Genomic DNA, 25,798 nt, shown 5'->3' on the forward strand with positions numbered 1-25,798 from the left:
GGCCTAATTGAGATTTGGTGCTAGTGAAATCAAGGAACTGATTCATGAAATAATGGAGTAAAAAGGAAGACATTGAAGAACTACGAGTACTATGACTCAGGTGGACTATGAAGTACCTTTCTCCTGAGTGTCTTTGGCAGCCAGCGTTATATCAGTTGGAAAGCAGCTGTTCTTTTGTGTTGAAGATTTTCTGCTCTGCCTTAGGTTGTATTTGGTGCGTGGTTTAAAGAGACTTCATGTTGAGAGACATTATTGAGTTAGAAATGACTAATCTGAACCTCCTCTCTGCATCTCCTCTGGCTCTTTCCCTCTGATCCCTCTCTCTCTCTCCCCCCTGTTCTAGGTATTAAAATATGAGCAGTATCTTGACAATCCGCTGGCCCGTTTCCTCCTCAAAAAGGCCCTGACCAATCAAAGGATAGGTCATTTCTTCTTCTGGCATCTCAAGTGAGTCACCATTCAGATTGCTTTTTCTTCATGTTTATGTACCTTCCTTCCTCTGTGTCTTTCTAGAAAGCTAAAAATTCATCTTGCCTCCCTACTTCCCACTGTTTGTCCCCCCTTCATCAGGTCAGAAATGCACAATAAAACAGTGAGCCAGAGGTTTGGGCTGCTGCTAGAGGCTTACTGCAGGGCATGTGGCATGTACCTCAAACACCTGAGCAGGCAGGTAGAAGCCATGGAGAAGCTCATTAACCTCACTGACATCCTTAAACAGGAGAAAAAGGATGAGACACAAAAGGTAAGGATGGCAACAGCACACACACATACACACAGGAATATAGCCATTGTTATTTTAAAGCTATACTGTGGCCTTTGCCAAACAAGTTAGAATGAACTGATTAAGCCTATCGCTGCCAGGGAAAGCTCTCTGTGTTTCACAGTATACAGGAGTTATAGTGTCTGGTGTCTGTGGAGACTTAGCTGCGCTTGCGCATTGGAAGTGATGCATTTTCCTTTAACCAGCCAGAGGTAAAGGGACAGGAAAAGGGGAGAGACCTTAGCAGTGGAGCAGCAGCTAGGAGTATGGTAGAAACAGTTTCTAGTGTGGATGGAGACTAAGTGCAGACACGTAAGCTGTGGTTGGTATTTGTAAAATACTTCTGCAGTGCTGTCTAAAAATGTACCTGAAATTTTGAAGAGAATGCTCCTGGTAGTGGGGGAGATGTGATGAGCTCACCTGCAGGCATGCATCATAAGCATGTGTCGACAGTGTTTGTATAATTACTCTCACTGCCAGAGAGGGGAGACAAAAGCTCCACACTTCAGCTTTATAATAGCATCTTAAACAGCCAGATTTTAGGAGGGATCTGTGTTGCATTAGAATGCCTTACCAGTTATTTATTATTCATTCAACTATTTGCAGCTTTTTTAGATTCATAATTTGCCCTCAGAGTCTTAACACTACATAAAAGGCAGTCATTTTTAGAAGATTTCTCTTTGTGGATGCGTGTGTGTAAATGGATGTGTGCGCACACATTTATGTGCAAATACACGTGTGTGTTGTTGTGTTTGTGTGTGTGTGTGTCCTGTGGAGGTCCAGATGCGGTTTCTTGTGGACCAGATGAAGAGACCGGACTACATGGATGCTCTGCAGAACTACACTTCTCCTCTCAACCCTGCACACCAACTGGGAAACTTGAGGTTAGAAGCAATAGCGAATGAGCTGTGTGCATGTGTTTGTAGTGCGGTGTGTGTATGGATAAGTTGGGTTGTGAGAAAAATAATGACATTGTTTAATATCATGAATTGATTTGTGCACAGGTTAGATGAATGCAGGATCATGTCATCAGCAAAGAGGCCATTGTGGCTGAACTGGGAGAATCCTGACATCATGTCCGAGCTGCTCTTTCAGAACAATGAGATCATCTTCAAAAATGGAGATGGTAACACACACACACAGACAAACATAAATGCCATAGAATTTTACATAAATGTGTCTATGCCAAATAAATTCGCACACTTCCACTTGATGATAAGTCTAAATACTGAGGATTATAGGAAGCCTCTGTTTTTAGCATGTGATATATTTGGCGGTTATGACTCTCAAAACATGACCATGTTTCCTAATAACACTATTGTAAAGACATATTAGAAGGTTTTTTTTTCCTCTCACTCTTACCACCATATGCACTTGAAAGAAACTCTGAAAACTTTAGCTCAGTTCACTCCCCCGATTTGTGCTATAAAGCGATGCAACATATTTCAACATCAGAATCCTAAATGTTGACACAAACTGTGAAGTGCTGTTGAGAGACTGCAGAGCTTCTCCGTAATGGTTGTCTACTATAATCATACTAACTCATCCTCATGTTGTGCATGAGTATAAGCTGTCAGTCTCCCAGGATGTTATTAACTGCAGCTGTCTTCATTGTGTGTGTTTGTGTTTTAGACCTGCGGCAGGATATGCTGACGTTGCAGATTATTAAAATCATGGAGAATATTTGGCAGAATCAGGGACTTGACCTCAGGTACTATCTGTCTCCTGTTATCTCAGTCATTATTTCTCTTTCTGTCAGAATCTTTTTGCTTCAGTTTCTGTATTCTCTCTGTCCTGCTGCAGTGCATGAGGATAAAGAAAAAAATCTGCTCTGTGTGTCTCCAGGATGCTTCCGTATGGCTGTCTGTCATTAGGAGACTGTGTGGGTCTCATCGAGGTGGTTCGCAGCTCCCACACCATCATGCAGATTCAGTGTAAAGGAGGCTTGAAAGGAGCCCTGCAGTTCAACTCAAACACTCTGCATCAGTGGCTCAAGGACAAGAACAAGGGCGAGATGTGAGTTCTTCTCTGCTGATATTATTTCCTGCAGCATCTTTGCATCATTAGACAGTATAGAACATTACAGTACAGTATCTGTGGGACCCTAAAAGAAATGAGAGTTACAGCCCATTTACTTTAAAACACTTTCTCATCGCTCATTTATTTCTAAAATACAACACTAATGTTGTCAGTGCTTACTGGTTTTTGTGGGTGTGTATTTGTTTGTTCTTGCAGGTACGACATGGCTGTTGATCTTTTTACGAGGTCCTGTGCTGGCTACTGTGTAGCTACATTTATTCTTGGGATAGGAGACAGACACAACAGCAACATTATGGTCAAAGATGATGGACAGGTAACTTCTTTATGCACACATACACAGCACACAACTTTTGTCAAGGTGGACAGGTAACAATGTTCACACTTCATTTAAGTTAATTTACTAGGGATTTGTTATTGTCCAGTACATATTTGATAAAAGTAAATAGTTTAAGCCAGTACTCTGCAGACTGAATGTTTATACCCCTCTCTGTAAAACAACTCAATTTGCCATTGATGCCTTAGGTTTTCCTGTGGGTATACAGTAGGTTTACTGGATTGAGGAAGTTGCTGAACTTTCACTTCCTGCCATCCTCTTTGTTCTGCTCTTGTCCAGTTGTTTCATATAGATTTCGGCCATTTCCTGGATCATAAGAAGAAGAAATTTGGCTACAAGAGAGAGCGAGTTCCTTTTGTACTGACACAAGACTTCCTCATCGTCATCAGCAAGGGATCCCAGGAGTGCGCAAAGACCAAAGAGTTTGAGAGGTGCTGCAGCGTCTTATCTCTTATTTTCTCTCACCTTCTTTGCTGCTAACTGCAGCTAGTACAGTCTGTTGCTTTGTTGGCTGGTCAATGCCTAAAGCTCGGCTCTTTTTGTCCTATCATCAGCTTCTGCCTCAACAAAGATTTGCTATAGTGTTTTACTTTAACCGAGTTTAGTTATAGGTGAAGGTATAGGGTTGGTAGGTACCATTTGGCTACATTCAAATTGTAGGCAAAAGTGGCCCAAATAGGATTTTTTTTGGTTATAATTCTGTGCTGGCAGAAGGCACTTGGTGAATACAGACATGGAAGACAGCTGTGATGGAGGTAGTCAGCAGAGGAACAGTGAGGTGTTAGGCATTATAAGTATGTGGGGTCTGTTTCATTAAAGTTATTCATGTCACGATCCCACCACTCCTGTCTCTGACTCTGTATCTACACACACCTCTGTGCAGAAGTCGCAGCCATTGCTCCACAAAGAGTCATAATTAAACATTTGTCTCTGTTTCTCTTCATCCTCATTATCTGTTGCTCAGAAATTTACTGGCTCCCACTGCACATCAAATTATAAATGAAACCATAAATGCTGACTTCAGTGACCCCCATGATTACTTCTGTACCACAGCATGCTGTGTGGGATGCCTTTGTTATTGCAGGCCATGACTAGTTCTAGTTGGAATCTGATACTGGCCACGTTTAAAAAATGATGTGAGAACAGCCAAACAAAAAATCAGATCTGAGCATTCAACTCAAACAGAGAACTAAGGCTTACAGTGTTAACATAGAGAACGTATCACTGCCTTACTTGATATAAAACATAGCAATTAGCATCCCTCCTGTCTAGCTAGCAGGTCAAAGGCCCGTTTCACCAAATTTTGAATGTACACTATTTTCTTGCTGTAAGTTTGACACGTTTTTATAATCAAACGTAATACTTGCAATCCATACATGAGCCCTGTAGGCAGTTTTTGAACGATGATCATTTGTGAAACGGCTTGCTGTCAAAATTTACGGAAACCATCACTACCCTAAAATCTTCTTCAGATGGCATCAGAGTAGGAATCAAAGGGACATGCTCACCAAGCTTTGGCGAGTGTCATTGCCCGACACTGAGCTTTATTTTTACTTCCTTTTTTCTCTTGCAGCCAGTAAACACATTTCAATAAAATGTTCACTGTTTTTTCATCTTTCACACCACTCCTTTTTCCGTCTCCCTCCAGGTTCCAGGAGATGTGTTATAAAGCCTACCTGGCCATCCGACAGCATGCTAACCTCTTCATTAACCTGTTCTCCATGATGCTGGGCTCTGGCATGCCTGAGCTGCAGTCATTTGATGACATTGCCTACATTAGGAAGACGCTGGCCCTGGAGAAAACTGAACAGGTAATATGACTTTTCTCTTTTGTGATGTAATCCATTGGGTTCTGATCTTATTTTGTGTTTTTTAGATAGTTCTGAAACCTCTGCAAAATTATTACACCTACTCATTTATCTCTTTATTTTTTTTTTTTTTGTGAAGGAGGCTTTGGACTACTTTATGAAACAGATGAATGATGCTCACCATGGAGGATGGACCACCAAGATGGACTGGATATTCCATACAATTAGACAGCATGCACTAAACTGATCTCCTGCACACCAACAAAAAAATACCAGTCCCACCTTGGAGTAACAGCTCACTGATGATGGAAGTTTGCAGCTTGATTTTTTTATTTTGTTTTTAAGACACCAGTTAAAGCACTATTTTTTATTTATCCAAACGAGGTTCCTGTTTTTCTGCATTTTCCCCTCCATAATCATCTGCCTCTTTCTGTGGTCTTGATGGTGCCCTCGCTCTACTCTCTGCTTGTTCTGGGGTCCACAAGAGAGTCCTCTCGTCCTGGTGAAGACGTGCCCTACCTGGTCGATGCTCGTATCCTTGGCTACTATGCTTCCTCTGTTTTTTCCCCAACAAGGAACAAACTGGGTAACAAAGGAAATTTTGCCCCTTACCCCGCTGCTCTTGCTGGAAAAACACACATTGTATCTGCCAATCTATAAATGTAGCCACAAAGTAAGTTCAACTTACTGCCCTTCTGCTGTATAACGTCTGCACTGTGGCTCCACCCCAGAAAGGAGGTGCGTGGGAACCTTTTTTTTTTTTATTATTTTTTTTTAAATCTCATCACTGCTGAGAAGATAGCAGGCAGAAGGAACCGTCTAAGTGATCTCTCAAGATACAAGTGTTACTCAACTTGTTGCACAGTGCAGGATTACTGGAGTATGGGGGCCTCTATGATGACTACCACTGCACAGTCTTCCACCATCTTTGTGGTGAAGTTGCTCTCCTGAGCTGATTCAGTGTCAGCTTTCCCACCTTTTAACCCTTTTGTGAGGAAATTTCGAAGCTCAAAAACTGCAGAAGAGTCTCTGTGTTGTTTTGCACAGCTCTGCAGTCTCCCATGGCCTCATGAAAAAGCGCTCCACCCCCAGGAACATTTGGTGGTGGTGCTGCTTTAGACTGTTGCATATGATACTAACTTCAGGGTGATGATGCCTCTCCATCAGAAAAAAAAAACAGCACTTAGAAATACCAGAATAATATACAGATTTATTATGACTTTTTGAATTTATTTATGTATCTAGTCTCTTTCAGTTTCTACACAGGCAAAACTCCACTCTCCAGAGACACCCCATTGTTTTGTGTAAATATATTTGGAGGCTTTTTTGTATTTGTGTTTACCTATTTGCTTCCTTTTTCTGACAAACCACGTGCAACAGCTTTCCACTTTTTGTCGATTCCAGAGTTTTGCTCATATTCGTGAATTAAGACTGCTGATGCCTTTTTATCCTCTGTCACTTTTAAGTCAAACATCTCATTTGACATTATTAGTAGTAGCCCAGTTTGTTGTATTGTGGCTAGTTTGCTGCCCTACTTGGAATTTATACAAAAAAAAATTTGTTTGGGGATGCAAATTGGTGAGAAGGAAAGTGCCAGTGTCACATTTTAATATTAATGGGACCTGTTTTAAGCCTCTGGAGGTCTGTTTTGTTGGCGAGCAGAAGCCCAGGGGAATGTCACGTCTTCCTGCTGATAAAATGCCTTGGCGTCACAGCACAACACTCCATAACACTGCACACTGCTAAGCCCTACAAACTCTGCCTAAACCAAGTAAGCCAACCATGACAGCACTATTAACATGAATAGCATGAACGGCTAGATTTGACCTTCCTCGTATTATTTTTTTTACTTCTAACCATGTGAAGTTGATGGTCTTTAGCATGTCTCCCGTTTGAATGTTTTTAAAATGTCGACTCATGGTGGATAGTTTTTATTCAGAGTGCTTTTAACTGAGCCCACAACCCAGGCAGTTTTTGAGCCGTGCTCTCTGTTGCCACGCTCTTTATGTTAGATGCTGAGATTTTACAGATTTTTCCCAACAGAAACATTTGATTTTTAACGAGTTACAATGAAATGAAATGAAACACTGCATGTCGGCGAGATATAATCATGACAAGGCTTTGAACAAATCTTTCAAATTTGGTTGGATCCCTCAAAAGTGGGTGTAGCCTAGTGAATACAGAGTGATACGGAGCTGTGGAGGGCTGTTGGTCTCTGCCAACACCTTCCTCATGTGTTGGTTCAGGAGGGTGAGGAGGGCTGTGGTGGTGGTGGTGGTGGTGATACGAACTAGGGACAGTTTTATAAATGGTAAAAAGTTATGCACAGCTGCTTTAAGCTAGATTCTTTGCATGTGCAGACAAAGTTTTGGCTAACTCATATCCAAATACACACGCACCTTGTGCTGTTATATCACTTTGCTGGCTAATATAAGCCACTAGTTAATGGTGATGTGGTCTAATATGATGGGCAGTGGCAACAATCATGTTTCACTGAATTCATACACCTACAGGTTTAAGATGAGTCATCAAAATAACCTATTTTACAGAAAGACAGAAGAGCAGGGTTTTGATATTAAAACACTGAGAAAAAAAATGTACTTTTTAAAAAAAAAACACATTACATACAACAAGAGATAAAGATTAACATCGGGACAGGAAAAGCTTGATAAACGCATTTTTGGTCCATTGTGTCTTCAGAGCAGACCATTGTCACCCTGTCGTGTGAGATTAGCAATTCTCTCTAACATACTGTTCTAAAAGGTGTTTTTAACGATAAACAAAGAACCTTGAGTGACCGTTAACGGCTTTTCAGTTGAATTGAGAACTTCTCGTACAGTGTGCTTCGCTGAGAACAGAATGTATTGTACAAGAAAAAGGTGCCTCAGAGCAGCCTCATCAGCCCCCGACACCCTCACAATGTAAAGACACCTGGATGTGTGCATAGCTAAATTATTATCCTAGAAACTAAAGTGTGAAATCCAGTCTGCCAGCACAAGAGAAAGTGTGCACTTTGCCTGCCCAACTGTTGATTGTATTGAAAAGCCAAAGTTGTGCTCTGTTCTGATGTGGCGCATGTGTGTGATGTCCTGTTACTGCAGCATTTAATGGCTAGAATGTATTTAATTGCTGACATAGACCTTATGCGCACTCATCTTTTCTAGGTTCTTGTATCATCTTTGTTTGCTTCCTAAAGTCAGATGCAGTGCCACTGAACACGCAGTAGGTTCTCAGCAGAGATGGTCTTCTCTTCTTTTTCTTAACGTGCCAAATCAGGCATCACTGAGGCCCAGGAAAGCTAATGCTGGAATTACATCACGCAGTAGGGCGGTGAGTTCAGACAGTTACAGACGTTTTAAAAAAAAAAAAAGGAAAAGGTTGGGGTATGCACTTAAAAATCCTAGTTCTCATTGCCTTTTTGTCCAAAAGGACTCTGTAAGAAGAAAGTTAGCCTAGTAAGCATGTTTCTCAAGCAGCATAACCAGTGTGTATGGTGTACATTTTGACGCAGCATTAAGCAGTATGTATGTACAGTTACAGTCCAACTTCTTTTTCTATGGTAGGCTTCATGTGTGATGAACCTGTAGTGTTGGTATCTTTCCTGTCCTTTCCCATGTATCCCCCAAATTGATTGTGTGAGTGCGTTTGCGTGCATTGATTGTCTCTCTGTACAGGTTGCAGAGCTTCATTGGCTGGCCCCAATGAAAAACCCACACTGTGTGTATATACATGTCCATGTGTTTGTTTGTGTGACGACACTTAACTGTTGAAGTGGTGGTGTCTCTAAATGTTTTGTAAGCCTCTTCTCCCCCCCGCTGGCTGCTCTGTGCCAGAGAAGGAAAAACAAAAAATGCTGAAGTTTTTGCATTGTTTGTAAGGAAACATAAAGGAGGGGGAACTTTTTTCATACATAAGTTGTAAATGTTTTACTTGAAATATCATGAATGAAAACCACAGCTGTATTTTGTTGGTTTAAAGTTGAGATGGGGGTAGTGCAGTGTTTATTTAGTACTGACTGTGAGAGCGTGTGTGTGTGTGTATATTGTACTGTTGACAGTTGAAGCATTGTGTACAAGCTGTTTGATACTGGCGGTGAATGTAAGTGATGCCACAGCCCTGAATTTCAGTGAAGACGCAACTAAACTAATGAAGGTTGTGCTTGAGTCCAAACTCTTCAGACCAGGTGCAGTGAGAACTATGACGCAGTGTTTCGCAGGCTTTAATAAGATTTAATAATCTTAGATTTTCATCAGCCTCAAACTCGTAGAAGTTACGTCCAGCAGCTGATTAATAGTTCTCACATCTTCTCAGAGCATGTTTGTTTGTTTGAAAGTTCTCCTGACAATGAATTGGAGCAGGAATTGCAATATTGTTGCACTAGTTTTTCCTCTTTTTGGACTTTGATGGCACGCATGCACCAACGTCTCTGAAACACAGGTCCATATTTACATATCCGTCTGCCTGTATGGATAAACAATCTGCAGGAGTTTTAGTATCATATAATGATACGTAATGCCTGTACCTGCTGTTTTACAAAGTAAGATGAAGTTGGAAATAGTTGATCTTCGGCCGCCCATGTGTGCAGAAAAATACTGATTGATTTTCTGTGAAGTTTAACAGAGAGGAGGGAAATTGTACTGTGCCCCTGCTAATACAATCATATGGTCTGAGCTATGATTCCAAGATCAACAGTGGACATAACACAAACACCCAGATAATATAATGCACCTCAATGCAATATCCATGCAGTAAATGCTACTTTAGTGAAGCCTATATTGTTCTGTCTTTGATGAGTCTTTATTGAAAGGTGTTTCTGTTACTGTTCCTGTTTATTCACTTGATGGACAGATGGCCGTTGTATTTCGTGAATATGGCCGCAGATTTTCACCTGCTTTCTGTAAAGCAGTTCAAAACAGAGTCAGTCCCACTTTTAGTGCTGTTTGTTTAAACACAAACTGTGTTGTCTAAAAGCCTTTGAATGGGCTTTAAACAGGGTGAACGTCCAGGGTTTCAAACTGTTGCACTTCAAACAGCAAATATGACTAATCATGAAGATTATTGATCATTTGTGATCATTCTTGAGGCCTCTGAAGTGTGCTAAATTCTTACTTCAAGGAGAAACATTGACTAAACGGTCTGTGGATTCATGTATGCAGTGCTACATTACAGTGTACAGCTAATATATTTCCATAACATACCATGCTGTCAGAACCTTAACCTATACTATGAATGAATGTACAACGGGCCAATGTATTGTTTTTCCACAGCCTACCTGCATGAGATCGGGTAAAGATGAATTTTCATCTTGCTACATTGTTTGTTTGTTTAGTCTGCTAAGCAGCCATACAGATGTTTATAAATTAATGCCTTAAGTTTGCTCTGTGTAGGAACAGTTTCATCGTCACAATAACCTGCATTTTTTTTTTTATTTATAAATGTATATTGTGTTTCATTTTGGCTCCCTGGTCACAGAGTAAAGGTTTGTACCCTGACTGACTGACTGACTGACTGACTGGTCATCTGAGTGTTCTGTGAAGATGTACAAATAAATTTGTTAAACATTCACCCAGCTGTGTTTGCTCTCGCAGTGTACAGTCTGTAATGAAGCATTTGGTTAAATCTGGTACGCCATGACTCTAATTTTTGATTTTATCTTCAGGGTTTTCACTTCATCAAAATCTTAGTATAATAATAATAATAATATCTCAGTTTAAAAGGGAATTTCAGCAACTCAGAAGGACTAAATCTGATTGTTTATTCTCTGTGAAGAACAACAACATCAGTAGATCAGAACAACCATTTGGGTCAATGACAGTGCAACAACTCCGTTAAAGGAAATCATGGAAACAGCGTCAAAAACACTGAACTATTTCTCATGATAAAACAGAGCTGAATATTTATTATTTGTTATGAATGAGGTGCTTTTATGTTCACACTGAAACCAGCACAGGACATTTTATTTTCTTACAAATTTTTCCCGTTTGACAATGACAGGTTTACGATGTACCTTTTCCCATGTTCTCACATCTCTAATGAATCGACACTGAGAAAATTAATTGCTCATTATTTTGATTTACTCAAACTGACACTGGTTTTCCTCGTGTAACTAGCAATTAATGTGATAACAATCTAGAGCTCTGTCATAATTTTTAGTCCTTTTTTTTCCAGTGCTTACTGAGGAGTTACAAGGCTCCTTTTTTTAACCTGAACTGCTTATTTTATTAAGATTTCACATGTGTAGTTGTAAATCTTCATAACACCCCTGAGGATGTTCCTTCTAAAAAGAAATCCCTACAAATGCAACTTGAGGACTTGTCTTCAAAATAAACAAATAGATTTCTGATGGGAGAACATGACAAGTGAGATTAATTTGAATATAAATGTGTTTCCCTTGAGGATAAATCTACCCCAGCAGGTCTATATCGCTAAGGCCCCGTCTACTGTGGGCTGTTGGCTGCCATCCTCTGCAGCAGCCTTCGTAGGAGCTGCAGGTTGAACGGGATTGAAGGTTTTCCAGGGCTTGGCCGGGCAGTGGAAGGGGCTGTTGTTTGCAGCCTCTGCAGCCGCGTCAGGGGAGGTGGACGGCTTGGGGGCTGTGGTGTCCTCCTCAGAAGATTCTTCTTTGGTTGAAGCCTTGGTGGAGGAGGGTACGGATGAAGCTGAGGTTGGGGGGGATCTATTATACAGAAGATTCCTGAGTGGAGACCAGCCTGGAGGACGGCGCCTGGTGAACAACTGAGGGGAAAAAAAAGTACAGTGAGACAAACTTTGTGTCTTGCAGGATCAGCTGTAAAATGAGAAAACTGCTTCCACAGGTGGGCGGTGCTTGGGGCTCTTTATTCACAATTTTTTATTCATTTTATAGCTAGACAGTTACTAAAATAATTTCTGCAAACATTTGAGGCAGGAATAGACAACGCAGCGACAGAATCTTGATTCATATTTGATCAATGCTGCCGAGTTTGACGGTTTGATCGCAGTTCACAGAGTGATTGACAGGACTGACAGCTGCTTTAGAGACTCCTCAGCTCTGGTTGGTTGTTCTCATTCACATGCAGTGAGGCAAGGCAATCCAATAGGCTTATGAATATGAGGGGTGGGGGAAAAAATCAATACAGCATAGTATCGCGATATTTTTGTGTGGGAATATCGTATCGTCACACAATCAAGTATCAAGTATCAACTTTTAATTATATAAATGATTAACATTAGTAATACAAATTAAATTTTAGGTAGCCTATTAGAATAATATCATGAATTGCTTTTCAGCCCACTACATACATTTTGCTGCCGCTGCAAAAATGGCTGAACTGATACGAACAGACTGAAAAACTTTTTTTTTCCCTTCCTTTTTAAAAAAAAATAAAGTTACCAACTGTGGCTTTAATTTACCTTCCTCTAAACCTCTCCTTAAAACAGTTATTGTCCAGTCATGACTAAGCAACAGTAACTAAGATCAGAAGGTCTGATAAGAATATCTCAACATGCCAAAGCTCTTTGCATGCAGCTCCATCCTTACAGTGATACCTTAAATATTACTACATTATGATTTTTGGTTTGCCTTCCTAAACGTCCACTGTGTGGGAGCCCTTGTATCACTGCTCCCTGATGCTACTATTATGTACATAAGTAAGTTAAACTAACTTGATACAGGACTTTTAAAAACCAGGGTAACAAAATGCTTCACAGGCACAAGACGACAATAAAAGCATTCAAATAAATCATTGCAATAAACAAAAGCTAAAATTGTTTCAGAAATGAAAATAAATCAGGGGGATGAAGCATTAAAGTTATTGATAAAAGTTCAGGGTGACATTAGTGGCTGTCCTGCTCTTCATTGTGTTTCTAAGAGCTGTCTCATGTTTGACTATTTTGTGAAAAATGGGTCTCACCGAGGGAGGCAGGGCCCCTGCGTCACATTCCATCTGTGCCTGTGGGGCCTCAAGTCTCCATGGTGCTACATCCACTGTAGAGTTACAGTGAGCAAACTCCTGCACACATAAACACAGAGACAGAGACACATAAGGTCAAACAGAACAGATCATATTATGTCAGCTGTATCATGTGTTTTGTTATCATGTTTACCATATCCTGATCATCAGGGACACACAGTTCGTGGAGGTCTTTGTGTTCAGCCTTGGCGCAGATGGTCTTCCTCATATCAAACCTCAGCTTGAACCTGAAACCTGCCACCACCTACAGGGATACATACAGAGAGTAGGTAGGAAACGTTTTCTCCACCTGACCTCCATTCCTCCCACTTCCTCTCTCTTCACATCACCAAGTCTCTACCTGTCTGGTGGCGTGGCCGATACTGTGCAGGGTGAACAGGTGAGCGGAGTTGGACATGGAGTTGTACTTGGAGAGGGAGGCAATAACAGGAACCCTAAGTTCCTCTGAGTCCTCATCTATCTCCTCAGGGCAGCCCAAACAGGGAGCTCTCTCTGAAACGACGGGATCATCTGGATTGTGGAAAAAGAAAGATCTTAGGCCTTTTAAAACTGATTTTAGTAAGTCTTAATACATGCAGTGGAAAAAACAAAATCAAGTGATGTTACAGGCAATTATTAATGTGTTCAAGAAACTTTGTCTCTCATTTCTCATCACTATTACCACAGATTTGTGAAGTGCTTATAAGTAAAACATAAACAGATACAAACACTCAGTTAAATTAAATGCTGGTGTAAGAGGACTATAAAGGAGCTTAAAACCAGCCCAATCATATTAAATCCATAAAAATTATATTTAATGGGGAGACGTGTGATGGAGAGACTTGTTGAATGCAAGGTAATATGTCTCGTTTAAAACTGATAAAACACGCAACTGAGTTTGTGTCTCTAATGTTTTGAGGCTGATCAATAACAAAGTAATTTCTGACAGACTAAGCAAAGGATGAGCTAAATGTGCATGATGGGACATAAAATTGTTCACATTTTTGCAAAATAATCTACTTTTGCTAAAATAGAATAAAACTACCTTTGCAACCTGATAAAAAAAAGTGCGTAAGAGAGTGAAATCAAAAGAACAAAAATGTTGAATTTACACACGCTGTCAGCGCTGAGTTGCTGAAAATGAAATGATACATTGCCAACAAATATGTGTTGATGGTTCAACATTTATTGTTTTTTTGCAAGAAAATCCTTTGAAAAAAAGGGGCTCTAAATGCTCGGTTGAAAAGTTTGGTTTTGTTAGCAATTTTATATTTTTAAGTAATTAGTGCCCTAATTAAATTTAAATTGGCTGAATTAAAAAGAGACTGAACTTTCTATCACCCCTTAAAGACACAAAATGGTTTAGTACACCCTTACACTAAATGTAGCTAGAGTGGAGTGTATAACTGCTGGAGCAACAACATGTATGTCTTTCCCCAAGAAAAGAAATTGGGGTTCCAAAAAAGAAAAGAAAGAAGAAAGGAAAGGAAATGGAGAGAAAGCAAACTGACAAGAAGAGAAGAGAAGAGACATGGAACAAGAGAGGAAGAAGGAAAGAGAAGAGAAGAGAAGAGATGAGAAGAGAAGAGAAGAAACATGGATCAAGAGAGGAAGAAGAAAAGAGAGGAAGAAGAAAAGAGAAGAGAAGAAACATGGATCAAGAGAGGAAGAAGAGAAGAGAAGAGACATGGATCAAGAGAGGAAGAAGAGAATAGAAGAAACATGGATCAAGAGAGGAAGAAGAAAAGAGAGGAAGAAGAGAAGAGAAGAAACATGGATCAAGAGAGGAAGAAGAGAAGAGAAGAGACATGGATCAAAAGAGGAAGAAGAAAAGAGAAGACAACAAACATGGATCAGGAGAGGAATAAGAGAAGAGAAGAGAAGAGAAGAGACATGGATCAAGAGAGGAAGAAGAGAAGAGAAGAAACATGGATCAAGAGAGGAAGAAGAGAAAGGAAGAGAAGAGAAGAAACATGGATCAAGAGAGGAAGAAGAAAAGAGAAGAAACATGGATCAAGAGAGGAAGAAGAGAAGAGCAGAGAAGAGAAGAGACATGGATCAAGAGAGGAAGAAGAGAAGAGAAGAGACATGGATCAAGAGAGGAAGAAGAGAAGAGAAGAGAAGAGACATGGAACAAGAGAGGAAGAAGGAAAGAGAAGAGAAGAGAAGAGATGAGAAGAGAAGAGAAGAAACATGGATCAAGAGAGGAAGAAGAAAAGACAGGAAGAAGAAAAGAGAAGAGAAGAAACATGGATCAAGAGAGGAAGAAGAGAAGAGAAGAGACATGGATCAAGAGAGGAAGAAGAGAATAGAAGAAACATGGATCAAGAGAGGAAGAAGAAAAGAGAGGAAGAAGAGAAGAGAAGAGAAGAAACATGGATCAAGAGAGGAAGAAGAGAAGAGAAGAGACATGGATCAAAAGAGGAAGAAGAAAAGAGAAGACAACAAACATGGATCAGGAGAGGAATAAGAGAAGAGAAGAGACATGGATCAAGAGAGGAAGAAGAGAAGAGAAGAAACATGGATCAAGAGAGGAAGAAGAGAAAGGAAGAGAAGAGAAGAAACATGGATCAAGAGAGGAAGAAGAAAAGAGAAGAAACATGGATCAAGAGAGGAAGAAGAGAAGAGCAGAGAAGAGAAGAGACATGGATCAAGAGAGGAAGAAGAGAAGAGAAGAGACATGGATCAAGAGAGGAAGAAGAGAAGAGAAGAGAAAAAACATGGATCAAGAGAGGAAGAAGAAAAGAGAAGAGAAGAAACATAGATCAAGAGAGGAAGAAGAGAAGAGAGGAGACATGGATCAAGAGAGAAAGAAGAGAAGAGAAGAAACATGAATCAAGAGAGGAAGAAGAAAAGAGAAGAGAAAAAACATGGATCAAGAGAGGAAGAAGAGAAGAGAAGAGACATGGATCAAGAGAGGACCCTTACACTAAATGTAGCTAGAGTGGAGTGTATAACTGCTGGAGCAACAACATGTATGTCTTTCCCCAAGAAAAGAAACTGGGGTTCCAAAAAAGAAAAGAAAGAAGAAAGGAAAGGAAATGGAGAGAAAGCAAACTGACAAGAAGAGAAGAGACATGGAACAAGAGAGGAAGAAGGAAAGAGAAGAGAAGAGAAGAGAAGAGAAGAAACATGGATCAAGAGAGGAAAAAGAAAAGAGAAGAAACATGGATCAAGAGAGGAAGAAGAGAAGAGAAGAGAAGAGACATGGATCAAGAGAGGAAAAAGAAAAGAGAAGAAACATGGATCAAGAGAGGAAGAAGAGAAGAGAAGAGACATGGATCAAGAGAGGAAGAAGAAAAGAGAGGAAGAAGAAAAGAGAAGAGAAGAAACATGGATCAAGAGAGGAAGAAGAAAAGAGAGGAAGAAGAAAAGAGAAGAGAAGAAACATGGATCAAGAGAGGAAGAAGAAAAGAGAAGAGAAGAAACATGGATCAGGAGAGGAAGAAGAGAAGAGAAGAGACATGGATCAAGAGAGGAAGAAGAGAAGAGCAGAGAAGAGAAGAGACATGGATCAAGAGAGGAAGAAGAGAAGAGAAAAGAAAAAAGAAAGGAAAGAAGAAAGGAAAGGAAATGGAGAGAAAGCCAACTGACAAGAAGAGAAGAGAAGAGAAGGGAAGAGAAGAGAAGAGCCATGGATCAAGAGAGGAAGGGAGGGGGTCCACAGGGACTGCTTATGTATAGGGCCCAGAATTTGGTGCTATGTCTGTCTGACGTAAGACTCCAACATCTTTTTTACGTCATATGACGTCTGGTGCCAGCTGGGTTGAAGCCTGCAAATACAATAATCCATTGTGCTAAAGATAAAGAAATGATATAATTTCTCTGTCATGAGTTAATGTTTTTAAGCCAGAAGAATGTTAGTTTTAGTTGGTGTGTTTTTCTAAAGCTAGAGTCCAATGACCTCTAATGCCTGTTTACTTCAGTTTTGATCCAGGTAATCATGTTTTCTAGTTTATGTGAAAACATTTCTTGCTTGATTTAAGAGTCAAGTATAGTTATGTCCATAGTATTGTCATTTGAAATAAACCTCCTCCAACTAAGTGTTGCATTACTGTAATACTGTCGGACTCAAAATGGATGCTTAAAAAACTGATGCAAACTAGAGCTATATTTTTATACAGTATATTCCATGTGTTCTTCCTTGTCAAAACCTGCCACAAACATTATCCATAATGCAACCCGCCTGCTGACAGTCACAGAAATAAAATCAATAATTATCATCAGCACATGTGATCATTTATATCTCTGTATGGTGTCTGTCCAATAACATTAGGACTACAGATAAATATTTATATGGGGGAAATCTAGGGAAAGACTAACTATATTATTAATGGAATAAAGTGATGTATACTTCATCTTTTTTAACACAACAGGTCTCCAACCACACAACTTTGATTTCTTTAAGGTCAGACCCTACTAAAGAGCTGCCTTAATAAACAAATGATTTTTCCAAGCTAGACCTTAAAATGTTGCAGAACATTTTTGGAAGCTGGACAGAAAAAACAAAGAATCTATTTACTGTTGGCTGACGGTGTTCGCACACAGATTGAAGTCTAGTCTGTCGCTTCCTTTTATGGTGTGATCAGTTAATACTGCACTCTTCCTATCTGCAGATAGTGTTGATATATTGCAAAATCAGCTCCTCTCTGTGTGTCCTACACCCACCTGTGTACATTTTCCTCTATGACTCACTGTTTTCTTATTGAGAAAAAGGCTCTTTTCTTATTACCAGAGTCATGGTGGGCCTACAGTGCCTTGCGTAAGTATTCACCCCCTTGGTGTTTGTCCTTTTTTGTCATATTACGTGTAATTTATACTGATTTTTACTTGGATTTGGTTGTAATGGACCCAAACAAAATAATCAACATTTGTGAAGTGAAATGAAAATGAAAATGCTTTAAAAATTAAGAAAATGATAACAAACTGAAAAATGGTGCATGCATATGTATTCAGCCCCTTTGCTATGATACTCCAAATAAAATACATTTGGAGTTCACCAAAAGGCCTGTGAGACACTCCCCAGACATATGGAAGAGGGTACTCTAGTCATATTAGACTAAAAACTGACCTTTTTTGCCTCTTGTCCAAAGAGCCCAGCTCTGTGGAGTATATGGCTCAAAGTGGTCCAATGGACAAACACTCCAATGTCCACTGTGGAGCTTTCCAGCTTGCTCAGGGTTATCTGTAAGTTTTGGTGGGCGGCCATCTCTTGGCAGGTTTGTTGTGGTGCCACCCAATCCTGATCTGTACTTCTCCAGAACTTTGTCCCTGACCTGTTTGGTGAGGTTCTTGGTATTTATGGTGCAGCTTGCTTTGTGGTGCTGTAGACTCTGGGGCCTTTCAGAACAGTTGCATATATACTGAGATCATGTGAAACTTAGACTGCACACCCGGGCAACTTTAATTTGCTGATTATTTGACTTCTAAAGGTAACTGATAGCATCAGGTCCTATTTGGGTGCACCATAGCAAAGAGGGTGAATACTTATGCACACACCACTTTACAGTTTTTAATTTTTTATGAATTTTTAAAACAATGTTTTTTTATTTCACTTCACCAATGTCAACGACTTTGTGTAGGTCTGCTACAAAGAAAAAAAAAGAAGCATTCAAATAACAAAACAAAACAAGAAAATGCCAAGGGGGGTAAATACTTCTGCAAGGCACTGTAATCAGTACACAGATTCCTGCTGAAGGAAAACTGTCTGTACATGATCATACTTTGCCTGGATATTACTGGTTTCTCATTATATGGGATGAGACTTGAATTCCCCTTGGTGGAGACATCACATGACAGGAGAAGTAATAAGTTTTAATGAGCCATGGGGTCAGTGGGTAATATCTTAAATGAGGTCCCAAGTTGAAAAGGTTACTTAAATAATCTCACTTATTGAGCACATTTTTGAGACTCTTCACTTTAAACTCTCTTCATGTTTCTGGCTGAGAAAAATCACTTGTCCCCTGAGAGTCCCAGATTATTTCACACTGCAGGAAACATGAGAGCAAAAGGCTTTATCTCTCGTTTTGGTATATATGCTTTTTCAGTTGTTTGCCGAATGTTAGATGAGAAGATTAAGAGCACTCCCATGTCTCCATGGCAAATATGAAGCTACAGTTAAGCATAAAGACTGAAAAACAGAGGAAGCAGCTAGACTGGCGCTGTCCAAAGGTAACAAAAGCTTACCAGTTACTTATGTTAAGTCTTATTTGTTTCATTTGTTCAAATGCCAAAGTATAAAAATACCAAGTTGTGGTTTTACTGGAGGTTTTATAGCAGGGCTGGGCTAGGAACAGTTGCAGGCAACCAACAGACAGTCCAAGAACTCCAGGTCAAGAGAGAGTGCAGCATATTGTCCTGTGTAAAACCTCAATTTCATTTTTGTACAGTGTAAACAAGATTTTTTTAAACTGTTTTTATGGCGATTTGCCTTTTTTTTTTTTTTAAGCATGAAGGGGGAAATGGGGAGATGACATGCAGCACGGGGCCACAGGCTAGAATGTGGCAAGGACATTGCCTTCACATATGGGACACATGCTCTACCCACTAAGCCACCAGATTTAACATGCTAATTATTTAGCTTTAGAGATGTTCATTAGCAGCATCTATTCTTGCTCTTCACCCCAAATCCAAGGAACAGCGCCGGGCTTTGAAGCCAATTTGACATAGTGGCCAAACCATACAATTACAACTCCTCAGTCTATCACTTGATGTCATGGGGCAAGCAGTTGGGAGGCAGGGTAAAAGGAAATGCTAGTGCATTTGCTCTAGGCCTACAGCCCCTGGATTTGAAACATCTGGGAAATTTTATACCTGGAAGTCAAACTTTTTTTGGTGTCGTGTACCACTTAGCAAGGCGTAGATATAACTGCAGCTGGAGAAGCTACATGAACCGCCCTTAAGCAGCCTCCTTTGCTCCTCGGCCCAGAGGTGGAAGTCCCAACAAAATTGCTAAGTTAGCAATTAGTTAGCTATGACGTATTACATTAAATGAGTGGTGGTTAAGGTTAGGATAAGGGTAATGGGAAGGGTTACATCTCATTAAGTGAATCACGTCCTCATGTCTTATGAATTATAAAGTGGATTATTGCTACATGTGGTCTCATTAATTCACTACAGTGTAGACTCTACTTTTTAGCAGAATTTAAATAGCCTTGGTGGGTTTGTCTTGCACTTGTGGTGGGCGTGGTTTGTAGGGGCGTGTCATGTACACTACAAATGGAATTTTTTTCAATAAATTGAAAATGCATCATTAAACTTGAAGCTTCCTCTGCTGGTTATATTTTTATGTACTTGTATCACAGCAGTAATCAGACACTGGTTTTGTTTTCACTCACCGAGCAGGCAGTCCACCTGTGTAGTGTCAGCTTCAGTCTCTGTCATGTAGACCGTGGCGTTGCATGACATCGGCTCCTGGAAGAGCAGCAGGATAGATGATGTTAGGGTTATGATTTGTGTTATTAAAGACTGTATAAGGTTAAATATTTACATGTTTATTTCATCTCATTATTTTTACCTTGCGTCCCTGAGGCAGGTAGCCACAGTCTGTCCAGGGTATGTTGCTCCCAGCTGGACAGTCACTCCTCCTGCTGGTGAACTGCAGTGAGTACACCGAGTCTGAGCCATTCTCTGACTGTAGACACACACACACACACACAAAATCAGTGCTTAGCAGAGGTCAAAGTGTCTAAACATGTTTTCCTAGAATATGGTCACACAGCTTTAGTTTCTCTTGTTTCATCACCGTCCAGAAGACTTGTAATGTTGTGTTTTGTACATATTTGTGTTTGATACCTTTGACTCTATGATTGATAGTCCATTACTAACTTCGTCATACAGTGTATTATTGTTGCATTATTTTTGGGTCTTGACTGCACTCAAAATGTAACCTGAGATAAAGCAGGTCAGGTGATAATGCAGAAAGTCACATTATTTTGCAGTCACTCTACCTTGCTGGCTGTTAGTATCTGATAGAGGGCCAGCTTGTATCCGGTGCTCAGCCTGTCGTTGAACTTGTTAACAGCGCTGTTAACAGCCATCACCACAGATGGATCGTCACAGAAGATCAGGACGCCGGGCTGGACATCCAGTGCCTCCCAGAAAAGCACAAACAGAGGAAAATGTATTTCTGCTGCACAAATTATAAGTTTAACTTTTCTAATATGTACTTTTCCTTGTGAAATCCAGATGATGATGTTACATTTTCAGGCCTTTACTTCTTTATGAAGACATGTGAAGGGGGAAAAGTACTCTTTTGACAGCTTATAAGCATGTACAACATGTGACAAGTAGTTGAAGAAAGTAATAAAGCACATTTACTCAAGTAAACACTGATTCTATTTGTACTTTATACTTCTGCTGCAACAAACTTCAGATGGAAATATTGTACATATTACTTTACAATATATTTGTCTGATAGTTAAAGTTACTTTACAAATTAAGTTTTACACAAAATATACACAAAATATAAAATATTTGATCATTTTAGAAAATATTTTACTCTGCCATGAACTAAAAGTTTAGGAGGTCATTTAAAGGGTCAGTTCTGTTACGTCACTTTTGATATTTTAGTTATATGTGCCATCAGTAATTTCTAAAAAAGACTTTGTGATGGAGTATTTTCTTGGTGTGGCATGTTTTTTTTTACTTGAGTAAAACCACTTTTTACAGGCAAGTTGACATTGCTTCATTTTAAATGGTTACAAGACAAAAAAGTTGGGAATGACTAAAAGACACTGCAAACATGACATGTAATGATGTATATATACATATATATATGTACTATAATATTCAAAACAATTTTCACTGGTGTATAATCACTTGAAACTAAGAATCTTTGTGTTTCCGTTAGCTTAGAAGAAGCTCTTCACATCTGCACAAGAAGTGGGTCCTCTTTCAAGGAGCCTGCTGTGTTGCACCACCATGTTTCTACAGTAGCCCAGAATGAACAAACCAAACACTGGCTCCACAAAAAGCCTGTCACATTGTTACGTTATCTAAGGGTAGTGATTGCAAAATGAAGCCTCATGAAGCATTTCCTTCAATTTCTGAACCCACTAGATGGTTTAAAGAGAGAGGCTCAAAGAATGGCAATTCAGTGTGCTATCAACCTTTTGTTGAACAAAATGAACAAAAACATCGAGTGGGCTCATAAAATAAGGAAAATGCTTCATGAGGCTTCATTTGGTCACTGTAGGAGAACCTACAGTGGCCCTTAGCCTAAGGGCCACTGTAGGTTCTCCCACACTCTTGGAAAGTTAAGGGTGAGTGGGGGATATTCAGTTGGTTGCAATCTGCATCCTCACCACTAGATGCCACTAAATCTGACACAAGGCTTGTTTCAGTACAGTTTTGAAAAGCTTTAAATAAACCTGAGTATTTTGATTTCAGAGGAAAATACTAATCTGTTTACTCAACAAAGGTTTTGTCACAGCTACAGTCACTTTTCATGTTACAATTGTGAACAAAATAAATATGATTATCTTATAGAATATGCTGTATATCTATAAAGTAGTTCAGCAGATAGTCCCAAACTACAACATTAGTAAGCTGCTTGTGTGACACTGCATCGATAATAATATTCAATCATGAAATCCTGACAATGGTCATATGACAGTAGTAATGCCTGATAACCACTTTGTAGCTCTGATTTCTTCCTCCTTACCTGTGCAAAGACTGAGCTGTGGAGGCACAGCAGGCCCAGCACACACAGCCCCACTCTGCTCCTCATCATCTGATCCTGATGGATGTTGTATCTGCTCTGCTACAAGGGAAAGAGACGGTTAATATCACACCAGCTGATTAATACTTTTAACCAATAATGATGATTCTGTACTTACAATGTCCAAAGATGGGGGCCTGCTTGTCAGCGCTGTCAGGTTTCAAAGAGGAAATTCTCGACTCCTCTCCACACGGGGATGGACGACTGAGTGAAGTTCCCCTGAACCTGTGGGAGGGAGTCCTGAGAAAGATGATGACACACTGATAGACACATGTGCAGGGGACAGGAGGTCACCAAGGATACACACACACACACAGTCGTGCTCAGAGAGCTCAGTCGGTAAAAGGAGAGTAAATGTTTGCTCTTTTGTTTGCGCTGTCGAGTCAATACAACAGTCAGTATCAGAGATAGAGAGGAGACCATTTAAGGAGATGTACAAACTTCCTTCATTAGTGACTCTGCAAGTGCAAACACTCTCCTACATCAACACTCATACCAACACATGAAATCACACATATTAGTGTGTGGTAGCAGAATAATCCCCTAACTGTACGTGTTTAGGGGGCTGCTGCATGTGTGTTTGCTCGCTGTGTGTTTTGTGTGTGTTAACTGGTACTTTGTCCCTGTCGACCTTTAGCCTATACCACTCTGATTTCCCCACTGCTGCTCTGTGAAATGAGGTGAAATGTGCTCAGATGTTACGCTCCATATAGATCATAGCATCATACATGACAGACATTGTGTTTGCTTTTCTGTGTGCAAATTTTTGTAGAGGATTACACCAAGTTCACCAATAACAATAAGATCAATGGACATGCCAACTGATGACAACATGCCAAAATCCTTTATGTGCCCCTGGCTAATCATTGGCTCTGTTAAAGTCAAGGAGCCACTTTGGCTCCATCATAAATCTCTGTAGAGATAGGAACAAAGCAAGCCATTTGTTTTTGAGACTAGAAAGAAAAATTAATGCTGTGATTGTGTAACAATCTAGAGAAGAGCATATTTCTTAGAGCATAATTCTGCCCTCTTGTGGTTGTACATGCACCAAGATATACTGTGCTGTTAGGTAGTGATGGCCAAATGAAGCCTCATGAGTCATGAAGCATTTTCTTTATTTTATGAGCCCACTAGATGGCGCTTTTTGTTCAACAAAAGGTTGAAAGCACACTGAATTGCCATTCTTTGAGCCTCTCTTATTAAACCATGAGTGTCATCTAGTGGGCTCAGAAAATAAAGAAATGCTTCATGAGGCTTCATTTGGCAATCACTACTGTTAGGCACCACAGCTAAAGGTCAGTTGTTCTCAACACGGAGACTGAGACCTACTCAAGAGGTGGCAAGTCTGAATCTGAGAGGCCACGAGATGCAGGAGAGGAAAGTAGAGAAAAAGAGGAAACATTTTCAAACTTGAAATGGCGGCCGAGGATTGTGCGACCATGAACGTTGCTGCATTATACAAATACATGTGTTTTCTGCACTAAGCACCACTATGCTCTTGTTGGATATAAGCCAGCAGTATGTTTATTGGGTTAGTTTAGCAGTCTGTAATGATTTGGTACTGTGAATGATAATGCAAATGCTAATGCTAGTTTGCTAACAAGCTAATTTGCGGTCATCATTTAAGTAAGTGCACAACGGCCATGTTTGGTTTGAGACAACACTACCCTGTCGAAATAAGTACATAGTGCACATAGTATACTACATGTAAGTGTACTAATGGAAGTACGCAATTTGAGACACAGTGTTGAACCTACTCCTGTTGTTGCTCTATTGAGCACTGATTTTACTTTTGCTCCTCAAAAACACTTCTTGTCTTGTATATTTTGCCAGATTTTTAATACTCCAGTGTTTCTAAAGCAGGGCCCAGTGAGTGACCCTGACCTGTGGGACACACTGGTTCTGGTTGTTACTGGTTATGAATATTAATTGTTGTGACTGTATTCAGTGTTACCGTAATCTGAAGCATTCTCTGGCACATGAATTTCCTTCAGGATAGATAAAGTTCTATTGAACTGAACTGAATTATAGAATTATTTTACTTCTAATAAATTCAAATAAAATACATAAAACGAATGTTTTGTTTCGAGGAATAGTTCAGTATTTCAGAAATAACCTTATTCACTTTTGCTCATGCTGGAAGCTGGATGATAAGATTGACACCACTCTCATATTTATCTGTTAAATAGTTACAGTACAGCCAGCAGTTGGTTAGCTTAGCTTTGTCAATGCCGGAGGAAGTACTCAAATCTTTTACTGAAAGGAATACATCACCCCCCCCCCGAATGATGATTTGTATATTGATTACTCACCCTGTGTTGCATTGAATTTGGGAAGTAAACTTTGTTTTTTGCATGCCTCCACAGTGGCCGGAGGGGAACGGAGAATCCAAAAACAGTGAACATTCCTAATGGATTGAAGTCATAGGGGATTGTGTTTCATGGCAAAATTACACCAAAACATTGGTTTACCAACTCTCGCACAGCTCGTACAGTATTGTCTGACTCACCTTTATCCAGTCCTCTGCTCAGTACTTCTCAAACACGTGCATTTTGGCTAAAATGTTACTTGACACTTCGGCATAAACAGCGCAGGTGCACTATTCCTTTGTGCCTGAGAGTGTTTATGCAGAAGTGTTTTTAAAGGTAAGGTTTTAGTGAAAGTTAGTAGGTTATTGGCAGCAGTAGAAGAAGGCTTACTCAAAACTTTTGTCTAAATAGCGCACAGTAAAAGTTAAAGTCATGCAGTCGGTAGAGGTATCATTAGCACCAAGTCTGTTTAAGGTTGAACTTTTAATTCTTTTCTTTTTTTTGAAATATTTTTTGGGGCATTTTTGCCTTTATAGATAGGACAGTTGAGTGTGTGGGGGGGGGGGTTAATGACATGCAGCAGAGGGCCACAGACTGGAGTCGAGCCCGGACCACTGCAGCAACAGCCTTGTACATGGGGCGACTTCTCTATCCACCAAGCCACAGATGCCCCAAGCTTTTAATTCTTACACAATGCTTTATAGTTTAAACAATAATTATGCATCATATTTTGCTATATTTTCTTCTGTAATCTGGATCTTCAGCATCACCAGTAACATTTATATGTCATCTATATGTAGTGGTACAGTGTTTTCCTCTGAAATACAGGTGTGCAGCTGCTTTTTTAAGGGAGCTTTGGGCGCTTTTTGCAAGGTATTTTGGGGTATATTGAGTA

The 25,798-nt window shown here is 40.0% G+C and overlaps 2 protein-coding genes across 4 annotated transcripts in view; one reads left to right on the forward strand and one right to left on the reverse strand.

The window, feature by feature from the left end:
- Positions 1-11,684, forward strand: part of pik3ca (phosphatidylinositol-4,5-bisphosphate 3-kinase, catalytic subunit alpha) — a 34,745-nt gene extending 23,061 nt beyond the window's left edge. The window contains exons 17-26 of one of the 2 annotated variants that reach the window (XM_033620894.2): positions 344-447; positions 571-742; positions 1,538-1,644; positions 1,765-1,886; positions 2,393-2,471; positions 2,606-2,776; positions 2,996-3,113; positions 3,414-3,565; positions 4,783-4,945; positions 5,082-11,684. In XM_033620894.2, the coding sequence (XP_033476785.1) occupies positions 344-447; positions 571-742; positions 1,538-1,644; positions 1,765-1,886; positions 2,393-2,471; positions 2,606-2,776; positions 2,996-3,113; positions 3,414-3,565; positions 4,783-4,945; positions 5,082-5,189 (1,296 nt within the window). In that variant the 3' untranslated portion in view covers positions 5,190-11,684. The remainder of the gene's footprint in view (positions 1-343; positions 448-570; positions 743-1,537; positions 1,645-1,764; positions 1,887-2,392; positions 2,472-2,605; positions 2,777-2,995; positions 3,114-3,413; positions 3,566-4,782; positions 4,946-5,081) is intronic. The other variant, XM_033620895.2, reaches the window with a different exon arrangement.
- Positions 10,684-22,871, reverse strand: kng1 (kininogen 1). 2 transcript variants are annotated; one of them, XM_033620897.2, is made up of 9 exons: positions 22,713-22,871; positions 22,538-22,636; positions 20,823-20,966; positions 20,390-20,506; positions 20,211-20,286; positions 13,235-13,404; positions 13,028-13,138; positions 12,835-12,933; positions 10,684-11,677 (listed from the first exon to the last, which is right to left on the reverse strand). In XM_033620897.2, exons 2-9 carry the CDS (start codon positions 22,604-22,606, stop codon positions 11,360-11,362), a joined length of 1,104 nt encoding a protein of 367 aa, XP_033476788.1. In that variant the 5' UTR covers positions 22,607-22,636; positions 22,713-22,871; the 3' UTR covers positions 10,684-11,359. The 2 variants fall into 2 exon arrangements, with proteins under 2 accessions (XP_033476788.1, XP_078025118.1); XM_078168992.1 differs by having other exon boundaries at positions 22,538-22,633; positions 22,713-22,852.
- Between the last annotated feature and the right edge of the window lie 2,927 nt (positions 22,872-25,798).

This window comes from Epinephelus lanceolatus, chromosome 6 (genome assembly GCF_041903045.1).
Source record: "Epinephelus lanceolatus isolate andai-2023 chromosome 6, ASM4190304v1, whole genome shotgun sequence".
Lineage (NCBI taxonomy): Eukaryota > Metazoa > Chordata > Actinopteri > Perciformes > Serranidae > Epinephelus > Epinephelus lanceolatus.